This window comes from Cynocephalus volans, chromosome 18 (assembly GCF_027409185.1).
Source record: "Cynocephalus volans isolate mCynVol1 chromosome 18, mCynVol1.pri, whole genome shotgun sequence".
Lineage (NCBI taxonomy): Eukaryota > Metazoa > Chordata > Mammalia > Dermoptera > Cynocephalidae > Cynocephalus > Cynocephalus volans.
Window position 1 is genome coordinate 15,803,332 of NC_084477.1, and position 19,886 is coordinate 15,823,217.

At 44.8% G+C, this 19,886-nt stretch overlaps 1 protein-coding gene across 1 annotated transcript in view; it reads left to right on the plus strand.

Annotated features, from left to right (window-relative positions):
- Nucleotides 1-19,886, plus strand: part of PCNX2 (pecanex 2) — a 237,885-nt gene that overhangs the window by 124,509 nt on the left and 93,490 nt on the right. The window contains exons 20-21 of the mRNA XM_063082913.1: nt 6,785-6,926; nt 10,830-11,007. Coding sequence (XP_062938983.1) covers nt 6,785-6,926; nt 10,830-11,007 — 320 coding nt within the window. The remainder of the gene's footprint in view (nt 1-6,784; nt 6,927-10,829; nt 11,008-19,886) is intronic.

Consider the following 19,886-nt stretch of genomic DNA (forward strand, 5'->3'; position numbering starts at 1 on the left):
CCACCCCTGCTTTGACTAGATGTGCTACTGAATGCTCACCAGGGAAACTGTGCCTGGGATAAACCTTCACCTAGTTTTGTCCCTTAGCAGGTGGCATGTCTGCCTGTGCCTGCAGGTGTGTGCGCCCAGTGCCACATGCCAGCTGTGCTGTCTCTGCACCTAAAGACTCAGAGTCCATCAGCAGGGGGCACGAGGGGGCTTCTATTAGACGTGATGTCAGTGGCTGTCAGTTTCATCTCCCTTGCGGCACCTCAGTTAGTAAACTAGAGCTGAATTACGCAGGCCAACCTGTTTTCTAGCTCAGCTTTTTCGGTGACTCTCATGGTTCTATTTTTAAAAATAGTAAAGGTTTTTGTGAGCTGTGAATGAGCTGGCTTCTAGTTCTCTGAAGTTCTTTTTTCCTTCAGAGTCTGACACGGAGCTCCTTTGTAGCTGTCAGCTTGCTTTGCTTCCCCTACAATTCGGTCACCGTCTGTTAAAGATCCCAGGCCCCGGCATTCTCCACAAACGAGTGTGCTGTTGTGGCCGTAGTGGATGCAGCTCCAGCAGATACACTGCTTGAGAGTAGAACAGAGCTCACAAGCCAAGTCTTCCTAAAGCCTAAACGTCTTAATGACATGCCTTGAAGTTGTGCTGTGACATAGCTTCACACACCTGTACACCCCCCATCCCCACCCCCAGGGTAGCTCGCACAGTTAAAACCACTGAGTCAGTGATTTCACTTTCAAATACTTACAAAGGCACGGATGGTGAACTCAGAGTGTGTTAGTGGTTTCTATTTTATTTGAATTTTTTTCTTCTTTTTTTACTTGTATTTTTTTTCTTTTCTTTTTATTGAAACATAGTTGAGTGTACATATCTGTGGGGTCCAGCACTGAATATGGATACCTGTGTGCAATATGTGATGCTCACATCAGGATAATTAGTATATTCAACATCATACCATTTAATTGTTTTTCACAGGCCTCTACGAATTCCTCCCTTGCCCCTCTCTTTTCCTCTCCCTTCCTCACCTCTGGTGTCCTCAGTTCTGTTTTGTCCTTTTGAAAGTTCAACGTATTATTGTGATTGTTGTATCTCTTTCTTTTTTATGTATTTGTTTATTTTTTAGCTCCTACTTATGAGTGAGGACATGTAATATTTCTCTTTCTGTGCCTGGCATATTTCACTTAACATAATTTTCTCTAAGTTCATCCATGTTGCTGTGAATGGTAGTATTTCATTCTTTTTTATGGCAGAGTAATATTCCATTGTGTAGATACACCACAGTTTCCTTATCTAGTCATCTGATGATGGACATTTAGGTTGGTTCCAACTCTTGGCTGTTGTAAAGAGAGCTGTGATAAACATGGTAGTGCAGGTGTCCCCTTGACATGATGATTTCCATTCCTTTGGGTATGTCCCAGCAGTGGGATTGCTGGATCATATGGTAGTTCAATCTGTAGTTGTTTGAAGAACCTCCATACCATTTCCATAATGGCTGCACTAATTTACAGACCCACCAAAAGTGTAGGAGGGTTCCCTTTTCTCTGCACCCTCACCAGCGTTTGTTATTCTGTCTTTTTGATGGTGGCCAGTCTAACTGGGGTGAGATACCTCAGTGTGGTTTTGATTTGCATTTCCCTGATGCTGAATGATGTTGAGCATTTTTTTCATGTGTCTGTTGGCCATTTGTATATCTTCCTTTGAGAAATGCTTATGCAGCTCCTTTGCCCATTTTTAAATTGGGTTATTTGTTTTTTAACTCCTTGTATATTCTGAACTCCTTGTATATTCTGGATGTTAATCTTTTGTCAGATGCATAGTTTGCAAACATTTTCTCCCACTCTGTCAGTTTTCTTTTTGCTCTGTTGTTTCTTTTGCTGTGCAGAAACTTTTTACTTTTATATAATCCCATTTGTTTATTTTTTCTTTTGTTGCCTATGCTTTGGGGTCTTATTCATAAAGTCATTGCCCAGTCCTACTGCCTGAAGTGTTTCCTCTATGTTTTCTTTTATAATTTTATAGTATCAGGTATTATATTTAAGTTTTTAATCCATTTTGAGTTGATTTTAGTGTCTAGCGAGAGGTACAGGTCTAGTTTTATTCATCTACATATGGATGTCCAGTTTTTCCAGCACCATTTATTGAAGAGGCAGTCTTCTCCCCAGTGTATGCTCTTGGTGCTTTTGAGGAAGATCAGCTGGCTGTAAGTATGTGAGTTGATTTCTTGGTTCTCTATTCTGTTCCATCAGTCTGTGTGCCTGTTTTCAGGCCAGAACCATGCTGTTTTGGTTACTATAGCTTTGTAGTATAATTCGAAGTCAGGTAGTGTAATGCCTTTGGCTTTATTTATTTATTTTTTTAACTCAGGATTGCTTTGGCTACTCAAGGTTTTTTGTTGCTCCATATGAATGTTAGAATTGCTTTTTCTATCTCTGTAAAGAATGTCACTGGTATTTTGATGGGAATTGTGTGGAATCTGTAGATTCTTTGGGTAGTATGAACATTTTCAGTGTTAATTCTTCCAACCCAAGAGCATGGAATGTCTCTCCATCTTTTTGTGTCCTCCTTAATTTCTTTCAGCAGTGATTTGTAGTTGTTGTTGTAGTAATCTTTCACCTCCTTGGTTAAATTGATTCCTAGGTATTTTATTTATTTATTTATTTTATTTATTTATTTATTTTTGGTGACTATTGTAAATGGGCTAGCTTTCTTGATTTCTCTTTCTGCTAGTTCATTGTTGGAGTGTAAAAACACTACTGATTTTTGCATGTTGATTTTGTATCCTGCAACTTTACTGAAATCATTTATCAACTCTAAGAGTTTTTTGTAGAGTCTTTAGGCTTTTCTATATATAGGATCATGGCATTTGCAAACAGGGACAATTCGACTTCATCTTTTCCAATCTGGATGCCCTTTATTTCTTTCTCTTGTCTGATTTCTGTAGCTAGTACTTCCTATACTATGTTAAATAGGAGTGATGTTAGTGGGCGTCCTTGTCTTATTCCTGTTCTTAAGGGAAAAGCTGAAAGCTTTTTCCCATTCAGGATGATATTGGAAGGGGTTTTTTTGTATATGGCTCTTATTGTGTTGAGATTCTTTCCTTCTGTACCTAATTTGTTGAGCATCTTTACCATGATGCAATGTTGAATTTTGTCAGATGCTTTCTCTGCAGCTATTGAGATAATCATAGGATTTTCTCCTTTATTTTGTTGATGTGATGTATCACATTTATTGACTTGCATATGTGGAACCATCCTTATGTGTTTCTGGGATTGGTAAACTGAAATTCTCATGAAAAACCTATTTTTCTTATCATGATCTGTAGTAAATTCTTGAAGACTGCAGATTATGCCCCTCCACTCAAGTTAGTCTCATCTCAACACACTGGAAAATATCGTTTTCTAAAAGTATTGTAACAAGCTTTTGAAACTCTGACCTGCAGTCCCCATCCAAATGGTGCCCAAGTTATTCTACAGTGATGAGCCTGCAAATGTTTCTTTTAACTCATATATTTTCTAACAGCACTGCAGATAAGGTTGGCTTATATATTTCTCTTGATTTATTTACTTTTTTTGCAGAAATCTAGCTAAGGTTGACACGTTTCTCTGAATTGGTGACAAATGTTGGTAGAACTCTGTAAATGTATTTTTATAAGCAGTCTGAATTGCATTTGATGTGATGTCCTCGATCTGACACTGTTGATCTCTTATAAATTGAGAAATCAGAAAAAAACATTTTGTATAGAAAGATACCTAGCTGTAACTGACTGTACTCTATGAGAGATTAAAATAGGAAATGTTGTTCAATATGCTACAGTTAGAGAGCTTTTTGTTTTATAATCAAAAAACTAATTCCAAAAATGGGTTACATTTTTTTAGTCCCTCTTTGTTCAATTTAATTATTTGCAATTCCCCCAACCACTAAAAATAAGATAATAAATAAACATTTACTGAACTCCAACTCAATCCCAAGCATTCTGCTAGGTACGTGAAACACTAAACCGAATAAGACATAGTACCTACCCTTGACAAACTCAAAATCTAATGGGAAGATTAATATTTAAATAAGTAATTACTCTCTGCTGTGTCCGGTACTAAAATTGTAGAATTCACAGTACACAGTGATGGCGTGAAAGAATAACATACCTTGCCTTGAAGCTGGCAGTGATACATACAGAATGCAGGGGTCTGTGTCCTGCAGATGCCTCGTAGGTACTCGATACATGGCAGTGCCAGGGGCACCAAAGGTGACAGTGTGGGGGGTCTGCTTGGGAACAGGCAGAAGGGGGGTATACTGTTTATAAAGAATTAAAAACAATAATAAAGCCCATTAAAAGTTACTCCTTTTTACTATCACCATGTGCTGACAATTCTAAACAGTGTCAGTGGCAAATCCTCATCCCACTTCAGAATGGACGCTTCAGATGCCCCAACCCTGGCAGCCACTGGCAATGACTGCAATGGGGACAGGAGGCCCGAGGAGTCCCGAAATCTCCAGAAGGCAAGATGCCAGGTCCTGTAAAAAGATGAGTTTCTTAAGCAGGAAAGACCGAAGGACGTTCCAGGAAAGTAGCCAGCACATAGAGAGGCACATAGGACCTTCGATGAAGGGTCTGAGCATTGAAGATGGAAAGGTCCAGTGAGATAGGCTGAGAAGTACCAGGTATGTGACAGTGAGGAGGTCCTGAGGGGACTTGTCCTATGCGATTCAGGTTGGGGTGGTTGCACACACCCCTAGAGAAGGTTCTGCGGTAGGTAGGAGACTCAGGAGTGGGATCATTAGATGTTGACAAGCTTTTCAAGAAGCTTGGCTGTGCCAAAAAGGACAGTGTGAGCAAGACGGAGAGGCAAGGTGGAAGGTGAGTTTTCCACGTGGAAAGACGGGAGTCTTGCTGCTTGCCCTGGGGAACAGCTAGAGGTGGGACAAGGGGTGACCACTGGAGGGAGCTCGGCCTCTGAGGAGCAGGAAGGTGGATGTGGACGCAGATGAGTTTGCAGTTGAGGGGACGGGAAGGTGGGGGAGTCTGTGCCTCGCAGACCCAATTTTCTCTAGGAAGCAGGAGTCAAAGTCATTTGCTTTGAGGAATAGGTGAGGTGTCTCGAAGATTTGTTTTTCTTAATTTTTGCATACTTTCACAAAATATTAAAACACTTTATATATAAGCTGCATAATATACCTAGAGTTCATTAATTATGTATAAGAATTCATTCATTATGAAATAACACATTTCCAAATCTACTCCAGAAAACCTTACACGTTGTCTGCTGAAAATATCCAAAGTCAAATTCCTACGAACGTCCTTCCTCCTTGGACTTAATTTTCTCTCGACTCTTCCTTCCTGTTTCATCCATCACTAAAATTTCCTTTTATTTTTATCTTGATAATTTCTCATTGTCTCCCTCTTCTGTTTATTAAGTTCGTTGTCAGGGTGTTTGTTCTTATGATACCTTATTTCCCATGTCATGAGGAACTTTCACTCTATCCAAAGTCACCATTTTTATTCCATTCAAATGAATTCTTTTTAAAATTTCCACATGCCAAAACTCTCTTCATAGTTTTAATCAAATGAGGGTAGTTTTTGTGTTTTTTGAGTTACAAAAGTAATAATACATCTTTATGTGGAATTATAGCCATATAAAGAAGACCGTAAAATATCAGTTTCCAATTGTGTGTGTGTGTGCGTGTCTGTTTGTGTGCTTCCTGAGATCCTTTAGGTGACGTCCCAGTGACATCGCTTGGAAACAGTTCATTTATCTTCCAATCCTGTATAAGAGACCCGCAGGGGACAGCCCACTGATGAGTGTGAACCGGTTCCCCTTTGTGAATTGTCCTTGCCCCACCCAAACAGTATAAAAACTGCGTAGCCCTATTATTATTATTATTATTATTATTATTATTATTATACTATCGATTATTGCAGTATCGTTTTTTTTACTATCAATTGTTGGAGAATGTTATTCCAGAAGTGCAGTGAAGTCGCCTCCCCCTTTGCAGATTTAGACTTTGAGACTTGCCTGGAGAGACTGGAACCCACGGCAGCCTGGGTTCACTTGCCCGGCTCTCTGCTGGAGGACTGGGCCACCGAAGCCTCCTGGTCCCTTGCAGACAGAGGGTGTGCCCAGTAGCAGACTCAGTGGACGGACGGGACGGGGAAAACAGGCTCAGAAAGACGAAGTTAGTAGTTCAAGGGCACGTACTAGTGGTTGGTGGAGACCGAATGCATACCCAGGGAGGTCTGACTTAGAGCCTTAGCCCCTGCTGGGACGAGACCTCACTCTCTGTGTTATGTCTTTTGTTGTGAAGGCTTAGAAAAATGTAAGAGACTCATAGTGATCGGGTTTGGGGATCAGCTTTCTTTTATTCGTATATGTCGCCCTAGGATCTGATTGTGGATTTAAAGATTAAAAAGACAGAGAGGAAAGCCCAGAAACTAGCGCCAGCCTTAGAAGTGACGACAAGCTTAGAAGGAGATGAGCCCATGGGGTTTTTTCCAACTCTTTCTCTTCCATTCTCCACGCTTACTTGCTCTGAGATGACTTGATGTTATGTGACAGATCATTTCATTGGTCCCAGTAAATAGTATACGAAGAAATCAATTGACTTGAAAAATTGGGTGCTGACTTATATTGCTATAATTATTTATAAACTATGTAGGAAACTGGTATATCATGTTTAGTATCTGAGTTTTTAATCAACAGCTTTTGGATCAAAGGAGGGGGAATATTACTTACAATTACTTGTGCTTAAAGAAAAATACTTTGATCGTGGCTGTTCTAAGTGATTTTTGTTTTTCTTTCAGATGTCGCCCATTTAATGTGGTTTGAAAGACTCTATGTCTGGCTTCAGTGTTTTGAAAAATATATCTTGTACCCAGCAATAATTCTGAACGCCCTCACGATTGATGCCTTTCTGATAAGCAATTACCGGAGACTCGGTACCCAGTAAGTGGGCAATGGTTTATTCTCATAACGATGTGGTTCACAGTGTTTTCAAAATCTAGTGTGTTTTCTCTGCACAGGCTGCAGAAGGAGCCAACTTATACCTACTAGTTATTGGCCATGTAAAAGAAAGCCGTGGCGGTCTTTTACTGAAGCCCATTAAAGCTGGGCAGTGGCTGTAAGTGACTGGGCACAGATGGAGTTAAATCTGCTTGAAGTGATGCTGTGATAAGTGTCAGTAGATCTGAAGGTCATCCTGCAAAGGCTTGGTCAGTGAGCCTCAATAAGATGCCGGAAGCTCAGTGTGAATCCGGGATTGCTGGAGCTCTTATCGCCACGTTAGAGCTTCATCCACTGCCCTGTGTCATTTCATTTAGCAAATACTCTATCATTTTGTGCGGGGGGAGGGGGAGGTTAATCACTGTCCCTGCTCTGTCTGCATTCATCAAGAGAAGCCTCATCATTTAAAAACTGGAGCACAGAGACGTCATACCGTCAGGATGCTCATGCTTTTGCAAAACGTGACAATGTACGGTTGAGTCATGGGTTTCATATATTAAAATTGATTCTGAATTTACAAATGGAAATCTACTTGATAATTTGTGGATTTGTCATTGTGACAAAAGGTAAACGTTGACGGTTAAATGCATTGTTAGAGAAAGAGGATGCAAAAGAAATCCGTGGTCAGACTTGCTTATGAGTCACAGTGCTTAAACACTATGTGTCCATGTCCACCGGATGCATAATCCCAAGCATGCTAATTCAAACCCGCTCTTCCTTTCAGGATGTGGTGAGGACAAATTAATTACTGCTTGCCGAAGATTGAAGATTGAGCAAGCTGAGAGAAAAGTCATTTTAATACTCTATTGGACCTCGAATAGATGCATAGTCACACAAAGCAGGCGCTAGATGACATGATCCTGTAACCTTTCTGTCTTTATTGAACTCTGTCTTCCTTCCAGTCCAGACCTGTTTCAGTTAGGCCAGGGCAAGAATTCTATGCCCTTTGGTTCTTAAAATCCTAGACTTCAGATCCAGGGATAAAAATTAGTCTCACTGGATTAAAAAAAAAAAGAAAGAAAGAAAGAAAGCAGACAGTGGAACTACAGACCCGTTAGATAGTTTAGATGGGGCCCAACCCAGCAGGTGGTTCTCCACCTGGAACATCGTGTACTTCTACCCGTGGCAGGGATTCCCAGTATGGCACAACCCTGGCCATCCCAGGACTACCCCCCGACAGGGCATATCTTCCATCAAAGCCAGAGTAGCAAAGAAGGCACCAGAGCCACCCTGGGGTGTAGCACTCAAGGACATAAAGTCCTCCCTATCCCATTTTAGGACAAGGACCTTGAGCTGAGCCTGCAGGCTGAGGCCAGGCTGTTGGAGAAGACAGATGCAGGGGTGGGGACTCCAGCAGAGCCGACAGTCCAGTTGCACATCATATTACTCTCTGTCCCCTGCAATTTTTTTTTTTCAGATACTCAAGTCAAAAAGGAGCGTCTTACCTATAGACCTCCGAATAGTCTCAACGGCCAGGTGATACCATCGGAATTACTTTGCCTAGAACCCAACGATGACAATTCCTTTCTGTTCCTGAGGCATCCACCTGCAGAATTTTTTTTCTGTAAATGTCTCAAGACTTCAGGCACCTGCTAGACCAGCTGTTCTCAAACAGGACAGCAGGAGGCCGTACGTCAGTATCGCCTCAAGACCTTTCCCAAACTGTGCAAGCCTAGCCCGCCCTGTCTTTTTGAGCCCCTCTGTACTAGACAGTCAGACAAGGAACTTTTCAACAGCAGGCCCTGTTTCTTATCCACCTTTCAATACCAAACCCCTCATAAATGTTAGAAGGGTGGGTGGGTGGATGGTCGGGTAGGGGGATGGTAAATAGGTCAGAGGGTGAATAGTGGTGTCTTGTTAGGTATTTATATTTCCCACCCTGATCTTAATGGGTGCTCTGCATCTGTCCCAGGCTAAGCCTTCCCAAAGCCGTCAGCTAAGTGTACAGCAGTCTATGGCCACTAATGGTAGCCATTACCATCGCAGTGTTATAAAAGCCATGGATATCAGTCCTTAAGATCTCCCGTAGTTTTAACCAGCCATCATTAATAAACATAAAATGTATATAGTCCATTGAATCATGGTCACAGAAAACAGAAAGTTAGATATGGCCCACATCTAAATTTTGCCCGAATACCCCAGAAAATCATCAGTCTCCCCTGAAAACCAAAATATCCCTAGTCTTGAGATGCCTGGTCATTGGAGTCCCTCCAGAGGGCTTTGGCTGTCCCTCAGGGATTTTCATATACCCTGGGCTGTTGTCAAAGGTCACTGTCCCCTAGGTCATGTTTTAACACTGTATTTTCCTCGTGGGCATTGGTCGTGCCCTGGAAAGGGAAGGCTGAACATGGAGCAGGGTTCAGCCTTGCTGCAGGGACACTGAGGGCTCTGTGTTGAGGTTACAGAAGACTTCCCCACTCTCCCCAAATCTGCATGTGGTCAAGTGCTGGTTTTCCTCAGAATCCAAATCTGGACCTGCCACGCAGGGCCTTGGGCAAACCCCACCTCCCATATCCCGGGACAGAGTGGAAACCCTCGCAGTCCTAGGCCTGAGAGCATGTAAAATGCAGATTGAAGCATATGGAACTGGCAACATTAGATCTTGATGACAAAATTGCCAATTTTGTACCTGACAAGTGCAGAGACTGTGAAGGCACTTCCTAAATGTCCTCTTCCTGGGACAAGATGATAACACCGATGAGAGTCTAAGGTCCAGGGTTCTTCCAGACTTAGGGAAATCGAGTTCCAGCCCCAGTTTTCTGTACTTAGCCAGAGAAAGAAAACCCTTCTCTTCCAAGTGCAGCCGTTCTCTAGAGATATCACCACCTCTGTCTTTGAGTTCCCAAATAGCCCGTTAGAATCGGAGGGGACTCTGGTTAGAACGGGCCTGTCTTCAGAAGGACAGGCCCCTCTGGGAGGCTGCTGCTTACTCTGTTAGGGAGCACCGAGCTGTTACCATCTGCCTTCCAAACTCAGGACAGCTAGATGGCTCGTGGTCCACCTTGTGGTCTGGGGAATCGCACACAGAGCACACCCTCTCTACACGGGCTAGTATCCAACTCCCTAGACGCCAGCATTCCAGAGTTCAGTCCTCAAAGCAAAGTCCTGGAAGAGCATTTCTTTGCCTGGTTCTGCTTGGCTGAGCTCCTAAACTGCAAAGGCCTGTGCCATGTGAAAAAATGGGGGTCATATAATTTTAAGCAAAAAAAAAAAATAATAGGAGGCCAGAAAGCTTATGTTTACCAGGATGACACATATGCTGAAACACATTGAAAGTAAATATGTAAAAATAAAAATGGCTTTATTAACACACCGGGCTTTCCCCATCTGCAGAGGTTCATATTAGCTGTCATCTGTTGCAGCGTCAATCAGATTCTTTCCCGATGCGAAGGCGGACGCTGAACAGACCCCAGCGGGCAGCATGTTGTCTGTTTCCTCGCTCGGCATCAAGCTTGCTGGGGAACTTTTTCTCATCACTGCAGGAGTTACTGCGGACAAATTCCAAAGGAGCTCTGTGTCCTTGCTGAGAACCAAGGGACCATGTTGAGCACTGGTGGAGAGGAGATGCCCTTAGTGGCAGAGACCACGTGCTTGCTGGAGAGCGGCTGAGGACCGAGTTTCCAGCCTGGTTCTGCCCCTGTGAGGCCTTAGATGAGTTCCTCAAATGCTCCCAGACTCAGTTTACCCCTATGTAAAATGCAGACAATCACAGGGCCCACCAGATTGGCTTTTTGCTCCAGTAAAGTGCATAGCGGACGGTCAATGCTCAAGAAACGTTAGCTGTTGTCACGCACCAGGCAGCTCGCACGCCCTGCTTCATGGGTCCTTTTCTCTGCTTTCTGACAGCTGGGACATCTTCCTGATGATCAGCGCCGGCATGAAGCTGCTACGGACCTCCTTCTGCAACCCGCTTCACCAGTTCGTCAACCTGAGCTTCACCGTCATCTTTTTCCACTTTGACTACAAGGATATTTCCGAGAGTTTCCTGCTGGATTTCTTCATGGTGTCCATTTTATTTAGCAAGGCAAGTCCATGGGCTATTTTCTTCATTTCAGCACTTGAGGGGCATTTCTCATCGAATGTTTTAAGAGCTTAAAACTTTTTTTTGTAACAAAATCATAGAAGGAAATGAAATTGAATTCCATGTGTGTTACATGCAATACATAGGAGTGCAACATGCATTACACTCCTATCCTTATACTTATATCCCATGAAATATAAGTACACCATGTTATTTGCTGAAAATCCCTAATTAAAACGAATTAAACATTTAATGTGGCTTGAAATTTTATGATCTTTGTGAACAACCTCATTATAGAAGTTCCCTAGATCTTAAAATGCTCTGAGTTAAAGATTAGCAACCAGACTTTATTTGTTCGTTTATGTGTTTGCTTATTGTACCTCTTAAGGTAAAATTTAAATCACAGGCTTTTATAGTCTGTTCTCCCGCACTATATGTCATGTAATAAATGCAGAATTATATATCCTATGATCTTTAAAGCGTTTATGAAGTTATTAGAAACGATTTTACTGCTCGCGGGGCAAGAGCTTATCATCAGATATAAGATGTGCCAGAATGAGTTTAATTCCTGATGCGAGCATTATTTACATTTTGACATGGTGACATTTGTATACTTTCTGAACCTCAGTTTTTCTATAAAATAGAACGTGATGAGGCCAGTGCCACCTGGTTGTTGAGATAATTCATTTATATAACTGTAAAAGGGGTTTTTAAGTAGAACGTCCCCTGCAAATGTGAGGGAACTTTTAAAAGTTTGTAGAAAAATGGAATTAAAAGAGAACACGAATCTTCCTATGAACATGTGAAGACCCCTCGTACAAGGTGGAGTTTTTATAGCCATATGTGAGTAGGAGAAGGGACGTCCCACTGTGTCTGTGAAGGAGGGTGGCCAGGTTCCCACATGGAGCTGCCAGTTTAAGAGCGGCCCGAGTGAGAGGGTGGCCCTGGCAAGTGGATGGGGTGGCAGAGGAGCGGGCCGTGTCGTGTGGAAGCCTAGGATTGTGGCTTACCTGACACGAGCGGTGACTTTCGTGTGCTGGGCACAGGCAGCCTTCTCCCTTCCTGCTGCTGGTCGGCGAGGGCAGGCCACACTGGGGAGAAGCAAGGACTCGTGCGTGACTATGGCTTGTCCTTTTTGTCCACGAGGACAGCAGGGCCATCCTGTGCAGAACTAGGAGCGTGGGGCCCCGCAGATCACCGTCTAAAGCTCAGCCCACAGACAGCGGCTGCCGGCGGTCACCTGCACTTTCCTGGAGTCTTTCGAAGGACCAGTTAAAATACTAATCATCTCAGACAGAACCATGGCAGTCGCTTTCTTATTTTCTCAATAGCAGGAGCATTACAGCACATATAACGTGAATAATACACTTAAGCTAGGATAATGGCTGAGTCTAAAAGAAAGAAAAAAAAAAAAAAAAAGGAAAGCAACTGAGACGAAAGCCAGAAAACCAGGCCTCCTGTGCGGGAGCTCCGAGTCCCAGCCCGTGTCGAACCGCCCCCGACGCCTGCTCGTTCTTTGTCCTGAGAGTCGGTGACGGTGGGTTTTCTGGAATGAGAAACAGGATCTTATTCCCTGACCCAAAACTGTAGTTAAAGAGAGAGAGTGTTTGTGATCTTCCTGGAGAAGAAGCCAATGGACACCGGGGACAGAAGACTGGTGGCAGCGGGAAGCCCCCAGCTGGGTCCCCTGTGAAGGCTCTGCGGCAAATCCAAGTGATGCCTCCTTTTTATTCTCCTAATTGAATATTTTTGTAATGGTCTCTTTTAATGTATTTCCTAGAGGCTTTCTAGAAATCTCCAGTATTGTGTTTGCAGGCAACACTGCTCCCCACAGTTATTCATGGCACACGTGAAAGCTTATTTGCCTAGTGGACGCATCAGGGTCCTGCTAGACCCGTCCTGTCATGCCACCTTGCAGTCATCTCTACACCCTGCCTGGCCCTGCTCCTGTGCTGCTAAGTGGAGGCTGTGCTGTCCTGGTGTCCCGCCCCTCAGAGGGCTACGAGATTAGTGAGCAGACATCTGGTGGGCATCCAGTTTCCTTGCAAGAAAGGAGCTGCTCAAATATAGTACATGTCCCAATCCTTCAGCTTTATGGGTAGAAAGGGGAGAAGTGATAGAGGATCTTCAGAGTGAGATCGAAGCCCCGGGAGACCAGGGAGGTAAGGAGAGGGCTTCCAGAGCCTGGGCCTGCCTCCCTGAGTTCCCAAGTCCCCAAGTTCCCCTAAGGGTGGGACGATGAACGATGCCCAGTCTGCAGGGCCAGAGTCCCCTGGTACAGATTTAGTGCAGCCCAAGCCCTGGCATGGAGAATGGAACCTCATGTGCATGGCACCCTGGCTCATGTGTATGCATGTATGAGTGTGTGTGCGCACATGTGTGTGCATGTATGAGTGTGTGCACACATGTATGCATGTATGAGTGTGTGCGCACATGTGTGCGTGTATGGGTGTGTGTGCACACATGTGTGCATGTATGAGTGTGTGCACATGCATGAGTGTGTGTGTGGGAACTGCCTGTCCCATCCTGAGATGTGTGACCCTCCAGCCACACACCCCATGAGGGTCATCACCTTAGAGAAGTCAGCTCATCCTCCTGTTTCATTCTCTCAGTCCCTCGATCACATTCCTCTCTTTCTCTCTCCTACTCGTTTAGTCACTCTTTTCTTTGAAGAACTCACATATTCACTGGTGATGCATCTGGCACATCTGGGTCTTCAGGCAGCAAGGTAGGTGTAAGTGAGGATATCTGCTTGCACAGGAGCAAAGGCGACATACCTCTTTCGCACTGGCCCTGGAAAGGTTCTCACAGACCACTCTGTCCTCAGTGACTCTTCATTGCACAAGGATGCAGAGGCAGGACTTGAAAAAGTCCCGCCATTGGGTAACCCTGCCAGCATTTCCAGAACACACTGGGCATGCAATTCTGTGGGCCAGTAGTTCAGCACGGGGCTGGCACTTTTGCCACTCAGGAAATTAAACTAGAGGGTGAGGTGGTTTTAACGATTGAGCTCTACAAGTCATTGCGCCAGAGCCATGGTGAGGGCCGTGCTGCAGATGAACGCAGGTAGCGTTCAAGTTACTCGGAACTGGAGTTGTTCTGTGAGCTCCAGTGGAGAGTGCAGGGGAGGAATGTGGAACCACTTTTTTGAATGCCTGCATTGCAGAAGCGTTTGTTCAAAACACTTTGCTCAGGAAAGCCACTGTTTCCTCACTGGGTGTCTGTCCACTAGGTGCCGGGCATTGCACCAGGTGCACAGATGACCAGCGGTTGGGATGGCACAGGCCCTTGTTGGCACTTTCTGGAGCCGGCACAGTTCAGAACACTTGGTTCATACCAACTTCACAGCAGCTTTGTGGGTGGGTGCTCCTCGTCTTATGAACAGGGAAACAGAGGCACAGAGTTGAAGTGAATGGCTGGAAGGTCTCACAGGTGTAAGATGGGAGGACAGGATTCAAAGCCAGGCAGTCTGGCTCTGTGTGTGTATTTTGTGACGCTGCCTCTCCTGCTTGGGGAGGCTGGGAAAGGAGGCAGACGGGACGAGATCATAGCAATAAATGGTGATAAGGGAGGTGACCGTGGCTGGGAGTTCCAAGAGCACTCAGGAAGACGGTAGCCAGTCCATCCTGGGAGGGTCAGAAACAATGATGCTTCCCTTGAGACGGGAAGAACCTGGAGCGAATTGGGCAGGGAAGGCAGGAACATCGAGCCACGCAGAGAGTACTGCCTGCGTAAAGGCCCAGAAGCGAGGAGCATTTGGCGTATTCCAGGGTGTGCAAAGTATTTGGGAAGTGTGGAGACGTGGGAGGAGAGGGTGGTCGGATCATGAGAGGTGGCCCCAGAGGGTCCTTACGGGCTAGGTCAGGGAGGACTGAGCATGTCCTGCTACAGTTTGGACTTTATTTCTACACCGGCTGAGGTTGTTACACAGAGGAGTGACAGGGTCAGGGTTGCATTTTAGGAATATGTCTTTGTGGAAGTGACAAAGAGTGGCGTCCTGGAACTAGACAGGAAATCATTGCAGCAATCCAGGCAGCTCAGGAGGGGGCAGAGTGGGGAGAAGGGGACAGATTCGGGAGGTGTTTGAGAGGGAGAGCTGACACCATTCAGTGACCGTGTGCATGCTGGGGAGAGTGGACCAGGGGAGAAAGCCACATCCGGAAGCCAGATGTGCCGCACCTGGGAGAGCTGTCAGTGTCCTCAAGCAACTGAGTAAAAGGCAAGAGTCTGAAGAAGGAGGAAGCCATGGTCAGCAATGTCAGTGGCTTTACAGAGGTCAAAGCCCAGGCTGAAACGTCACCACTGCATTGGCAGCAGAGGAGTCCTTGGCGAGATTGACGGCACAGTGGGGCTGACACTGTTCAAGTTGGGTCCTCAGGGTTGGGACCCTGGCTGTCCTGGCTTTGCATCCTCTGTGCCTCCTGCAGCACCCTCGCTGTGGAGAGCTTGTAAATGACCGAGTGTGTTCACTGACCACAGCTCGGGGTGTTTAAATGTGGGTGTTCGGCGCAGTTGTAGTGCACTATTTGGTGAAACCGTCTTTAAGAGCAAACTCCACAGTCACCACCATTTTAGGGCTGTTGGTTCTTTATTGGCTTAGAAGAGGTGAACGGCTTTAAACATGATGTTCTTGTTACATATGAAATGTTTAGTCCAGTGCTCGGCTAGGAATAGACACGCTAAACACGTATGATATGAGGGCTGGTCTGCAGGGTTTGCTTGGCGACACCATCTCTAGATTTAAAATGCAGGCATTGACATTTTTCATACGAGTATTGAGTTCTCAGACATCCCAGCCAGGGAATTGTGAGCAGCAAACGTCCTTTCCTTGGGTGCCCCTGAGGTTCTGGATGGTGACAGGTGCACCTGCCTCCTGCATAAGGTCACTGTGTGGCTGACTGGTTCTCATTATTCTAAGATAAGGTGATGGTCATAGTGTTACCTTTTTGACGAAACAGTTTTGACTGATGCTGCTTTTTCCAACTTTTGGTTTCATTTTATCTTGCTTTGCCTCACCGCATGGAAGAATGGGCTTGTCAGATTTATTGATCTTTTCATAATTCTGGAATCTTCAGTGAGGTCATCCCACAGTTTGCTCTCTCCTGGATAAGACTAACCCCAATAATAACATCAATTCACAAGGACTAGAGTGTTCTTTATACCCTATGGTGTCCTATCCTTAAGGAAATGAATAACATCTGCTCTGATAAAACCTAAATTGTCTGCAACTTGCTGTAGGAAATTTGTCTGGATTACATACTGGCAGCTTGGTTATCATCTGAAAGGACAGATGGGACAGAAATAGAAAGAAAAGAGAGAACGGGCATGAGGGGAAGACGGACCAGAGCACTAGAAACTTTATATTCAACTGAATTTGGCAGATGGGTGGTTGGTTAATTTTTAAAAATCAAGCAAGAAATAATAATAAATGCTAACTACATACCTAACATTATAGTTTTATAATCACTTAAAACTTAACTCCCATTGCCAGTCTTTTGATGGAGGCGTAGGCTCTCTTTGAGTAGGAATCTACTGGACGAGGACCTACCCTGACCACCCAGTTTCGTATTGTAATTCAACCCTGGTCCCCCCTCCACCCCAGATTCCTTTTACCTTTTTGAGCAGAGCGCTTATTCTTCTTACTTTTTCGTCATCGCATTCATTACCTTCTAATGTACTCTGTGGTTGACCTTATGATGCCGTTCTCTCTCCTACTATAATGTGAGTTCCATGAGGGCAAAGATCTCGTCTCTTTTGTTTACTGGTACACCCCAATTTGCAGAACACAGACACACAGTGGGTACGTAACGCACTTCTGGAATGTTCAATGTTGTTCTCTTACACCGACTATTCGGTAACTTACCCTAAGTCACTTACTCACAGAGCCAGACTTGAGCTCGGTCCTATTTCCAGTCCACGCAAAGAGCAGAGAACACCTTGCAGATGTTTCATGAAGCTGCTGCATGAACGTAGCAAATTTCTAGGCTTTCAGGGAGACGTGTGCTGTCTCAGTTGCCACCCCGAATGGTTCAGGAGAATTTCACATGCTCTGCACTGTGTCCAGAAACAGAACGTAGTCCAATGCACTCGTGGTCCCAAGCAGGTTGGAAATGCCTCCAACGGTGAGACCACTGATGTCTTTATTTATCTCCTGTCTCCGATAACATCAAGCAAAATGCAGGGTCATAGTAGTTACTCGGTACCTATTGGTTGAATTCAGTGGAGAGCTTTCAGACGTGGAGAGCTGATCTTTGAGAAAATAGTCTTAGCTTGGATGTTGTGGTTGGGTGATGTTTTATTATTCTAGAGAGGTGATGATTCACAGTGGAGGGGCAAGGGGAGTCTTGGGAGGAGGGAGGGTTTTAGATTGAGCATATAGGCCACATAGAGTTCCTCCTCTGGCTTTTCCTGGCTTCTCATGAATCTTGTTTAGCTGCCTTGCTACTGCCACCTGTCCTGTTCCAAGCAGAGGAGCTAGCACAGGACCAGCAGAGCTGCTGCTCCGCTGAGTGTGTGTTGCTCGTGCTTGGTAGTCAGTTGGGCCCTCTTGCAAGACCAAGAGGGGTAGACTGCCATCTGCTCCTGGCTGTAATCTACCCCAGTGGTGATGAGCTGGTGTCACCCAGCTCATGGCATTGAGGTTACAACCACGTCTGCGTCCCTAACAGTGTTGTGTAATTGCTGGGTAGTGCCTGCGCAGCCCCCACACGTCGTTTAGTCAAAGATCTACAGCCTAACATATCCACGTTTTTGTCTTCCATTCCTCAGTACAGCACCCACGCACCAGGAGGGTGGATTTCCCTTAAGTCAAGCCTTGCAAGTCACGGCGATCCATCTCCAGGTGGGGGGGGTCAGGCTGAAATGGATGCTAGCACCTCCTCTGCACCTCAGCCTTCCCAGTAAGGGTCAGGTTTTCCTCCCCATTTGGGACATCGAGCCCAGCATGCAAGCATTATACCTGTTTTTCTTCATTTTTCCTTTATTCTCGTGCCAAATTGTACTATAATAAATATATGGATTCAGTCATGTTGTTCAAAGACCTATATAGTGAAATTCGTCCCTGCTAATATCAAAGAAGTATTATGAACACCCACTTTTTTATAAATCCACGGTGTCCTCTCCCACAGGAGGCTGCCCCTGGTTACAGGTTGCAGTCCCTCCCACCAGGACAGCAGGATAAACCTTCATTCACACAGAGAACCGAAGGGCCACCTCTGATGGAACCGCATGGGAACAGGGACATGAGGCGTGCTTAAGGCACAACAGCTACTTGAGTGTCTCCAGGGAATTCGGGAGAGGTGGCAACTCTGGACTCACCTCACTGAGAGGATGCTGAAAACCTTCCTTACTCGGCCCCAGGAGTGCCCTTGTTAATGCCCAACTTAGATGCTTCGTGCACAGAGAACCAGGCTGTTAGCCAGGGCGGCACTGTCCCTGCAGGCCGACCACTGGCACTTGCCACCCTTTACCGGCTGGAGGCTTCTGGTTCTGTAGAATGTGCACATGTGAGCCTTAGATTTCAGATAGCGCCTTCACCAGGCGCTCGTATTTAGGACAAGATACTTGAGGTCACAGAATTTCCCGTTCTTCCGTTCCCTGAGTTACCAGCTCTGGAAGTCCTTGCAATCGTCCAAACCACGGGGCTTCTACCTTAGTTGAAGGGAGGCTGTTCATGACACTGAGATAGTTACTATATAAGTTTGAAACATCCAGGGAGGAAAAGAGGACGAATGCCTCTTTTAGGAAAATCAGTGGCAATTGCAAAGCTCTGGCATGTAAATGAGAATCACGAAGTCACAGGAAAAAGTCCACTGGACCCATCCCTCTACAGCCCATGCATGTGACAAAGTGGGAGAGCACCTGCTATGAGCTGACTACAGAACTACTTACCTTCTAGGTACAGTTTTAGCTTCTAGATACACTATTACTTATTTTCTACATGTAGTACTATTTACCTTCTAGATAACAACATTACTTATCTTCCAGATACACTTTACTTATCTTTTAGAAGAGAAGGATAAAATTATAAATATTACCAGAGTCTGCTGCCAATGAGCGAACGTTCTAAGGGGATGCGGGAGAGACAGACAGACAAAAAATAAATTTGACACAATGTCATAAGAGCAATAAATAACCTATATGTGTTGGGTACTCATTATATTCCAGGTCCTGAGCTAAAGACTTAGGGCAGAGCTGGGGTAAGAACCCACGTCTGTCTGACCCCAACGTCCATTCTCACCACTGACGTTCTGTCCCACCTTCCATGTGGCATGGGGTTGTATGCCGAATACTGAAAGTGTCCCCAGAAGGCAGCAGCTGACAAGGGCGTGGGGGGGGACAGCAGGAAGAACTTCAGAGGGGACGTCACTCGGAACTACTTTTTCATTCCACTTTGTTTCCTCTAATGACTTACTGTGTATGCCTCCTTTTTCAGTCACTGCTCTTACACTGAGAATATTTAATTCACCAGAATCTGCCTTCAAGTGGCCTTATGCTGCTTTATGTGTAGTGTGAGGACCCTCACCAGTATTCCTGCCCCGTATCCTTTGTGTTATTTTTGTCACATTTTATTTTTACATGTGCCATAAATGCATAACACATCGCTCCTATTTTTGCTTTAGAGAAATTACACATAAGAAAAAAACATGCTTTACTTTACTGTCATTTATTTCATTTCTGATGCTCTATTTCTTTGTGTAGATTTAAATTTCTGACTTATATTTCTTCTGCCTGAAGAACTTTCTTAAGCAGCTCTTGCATGTGGGTCTATTGGCAAGGAAGTCTGTTGGCTTTGTCTGCATGAGACAGTCTGTGTCTCTTTCATTTGAGAGACATTTTCCCTGAGTGTAGAATTCTGCGTTGACAACTGCACCTGCCCATGC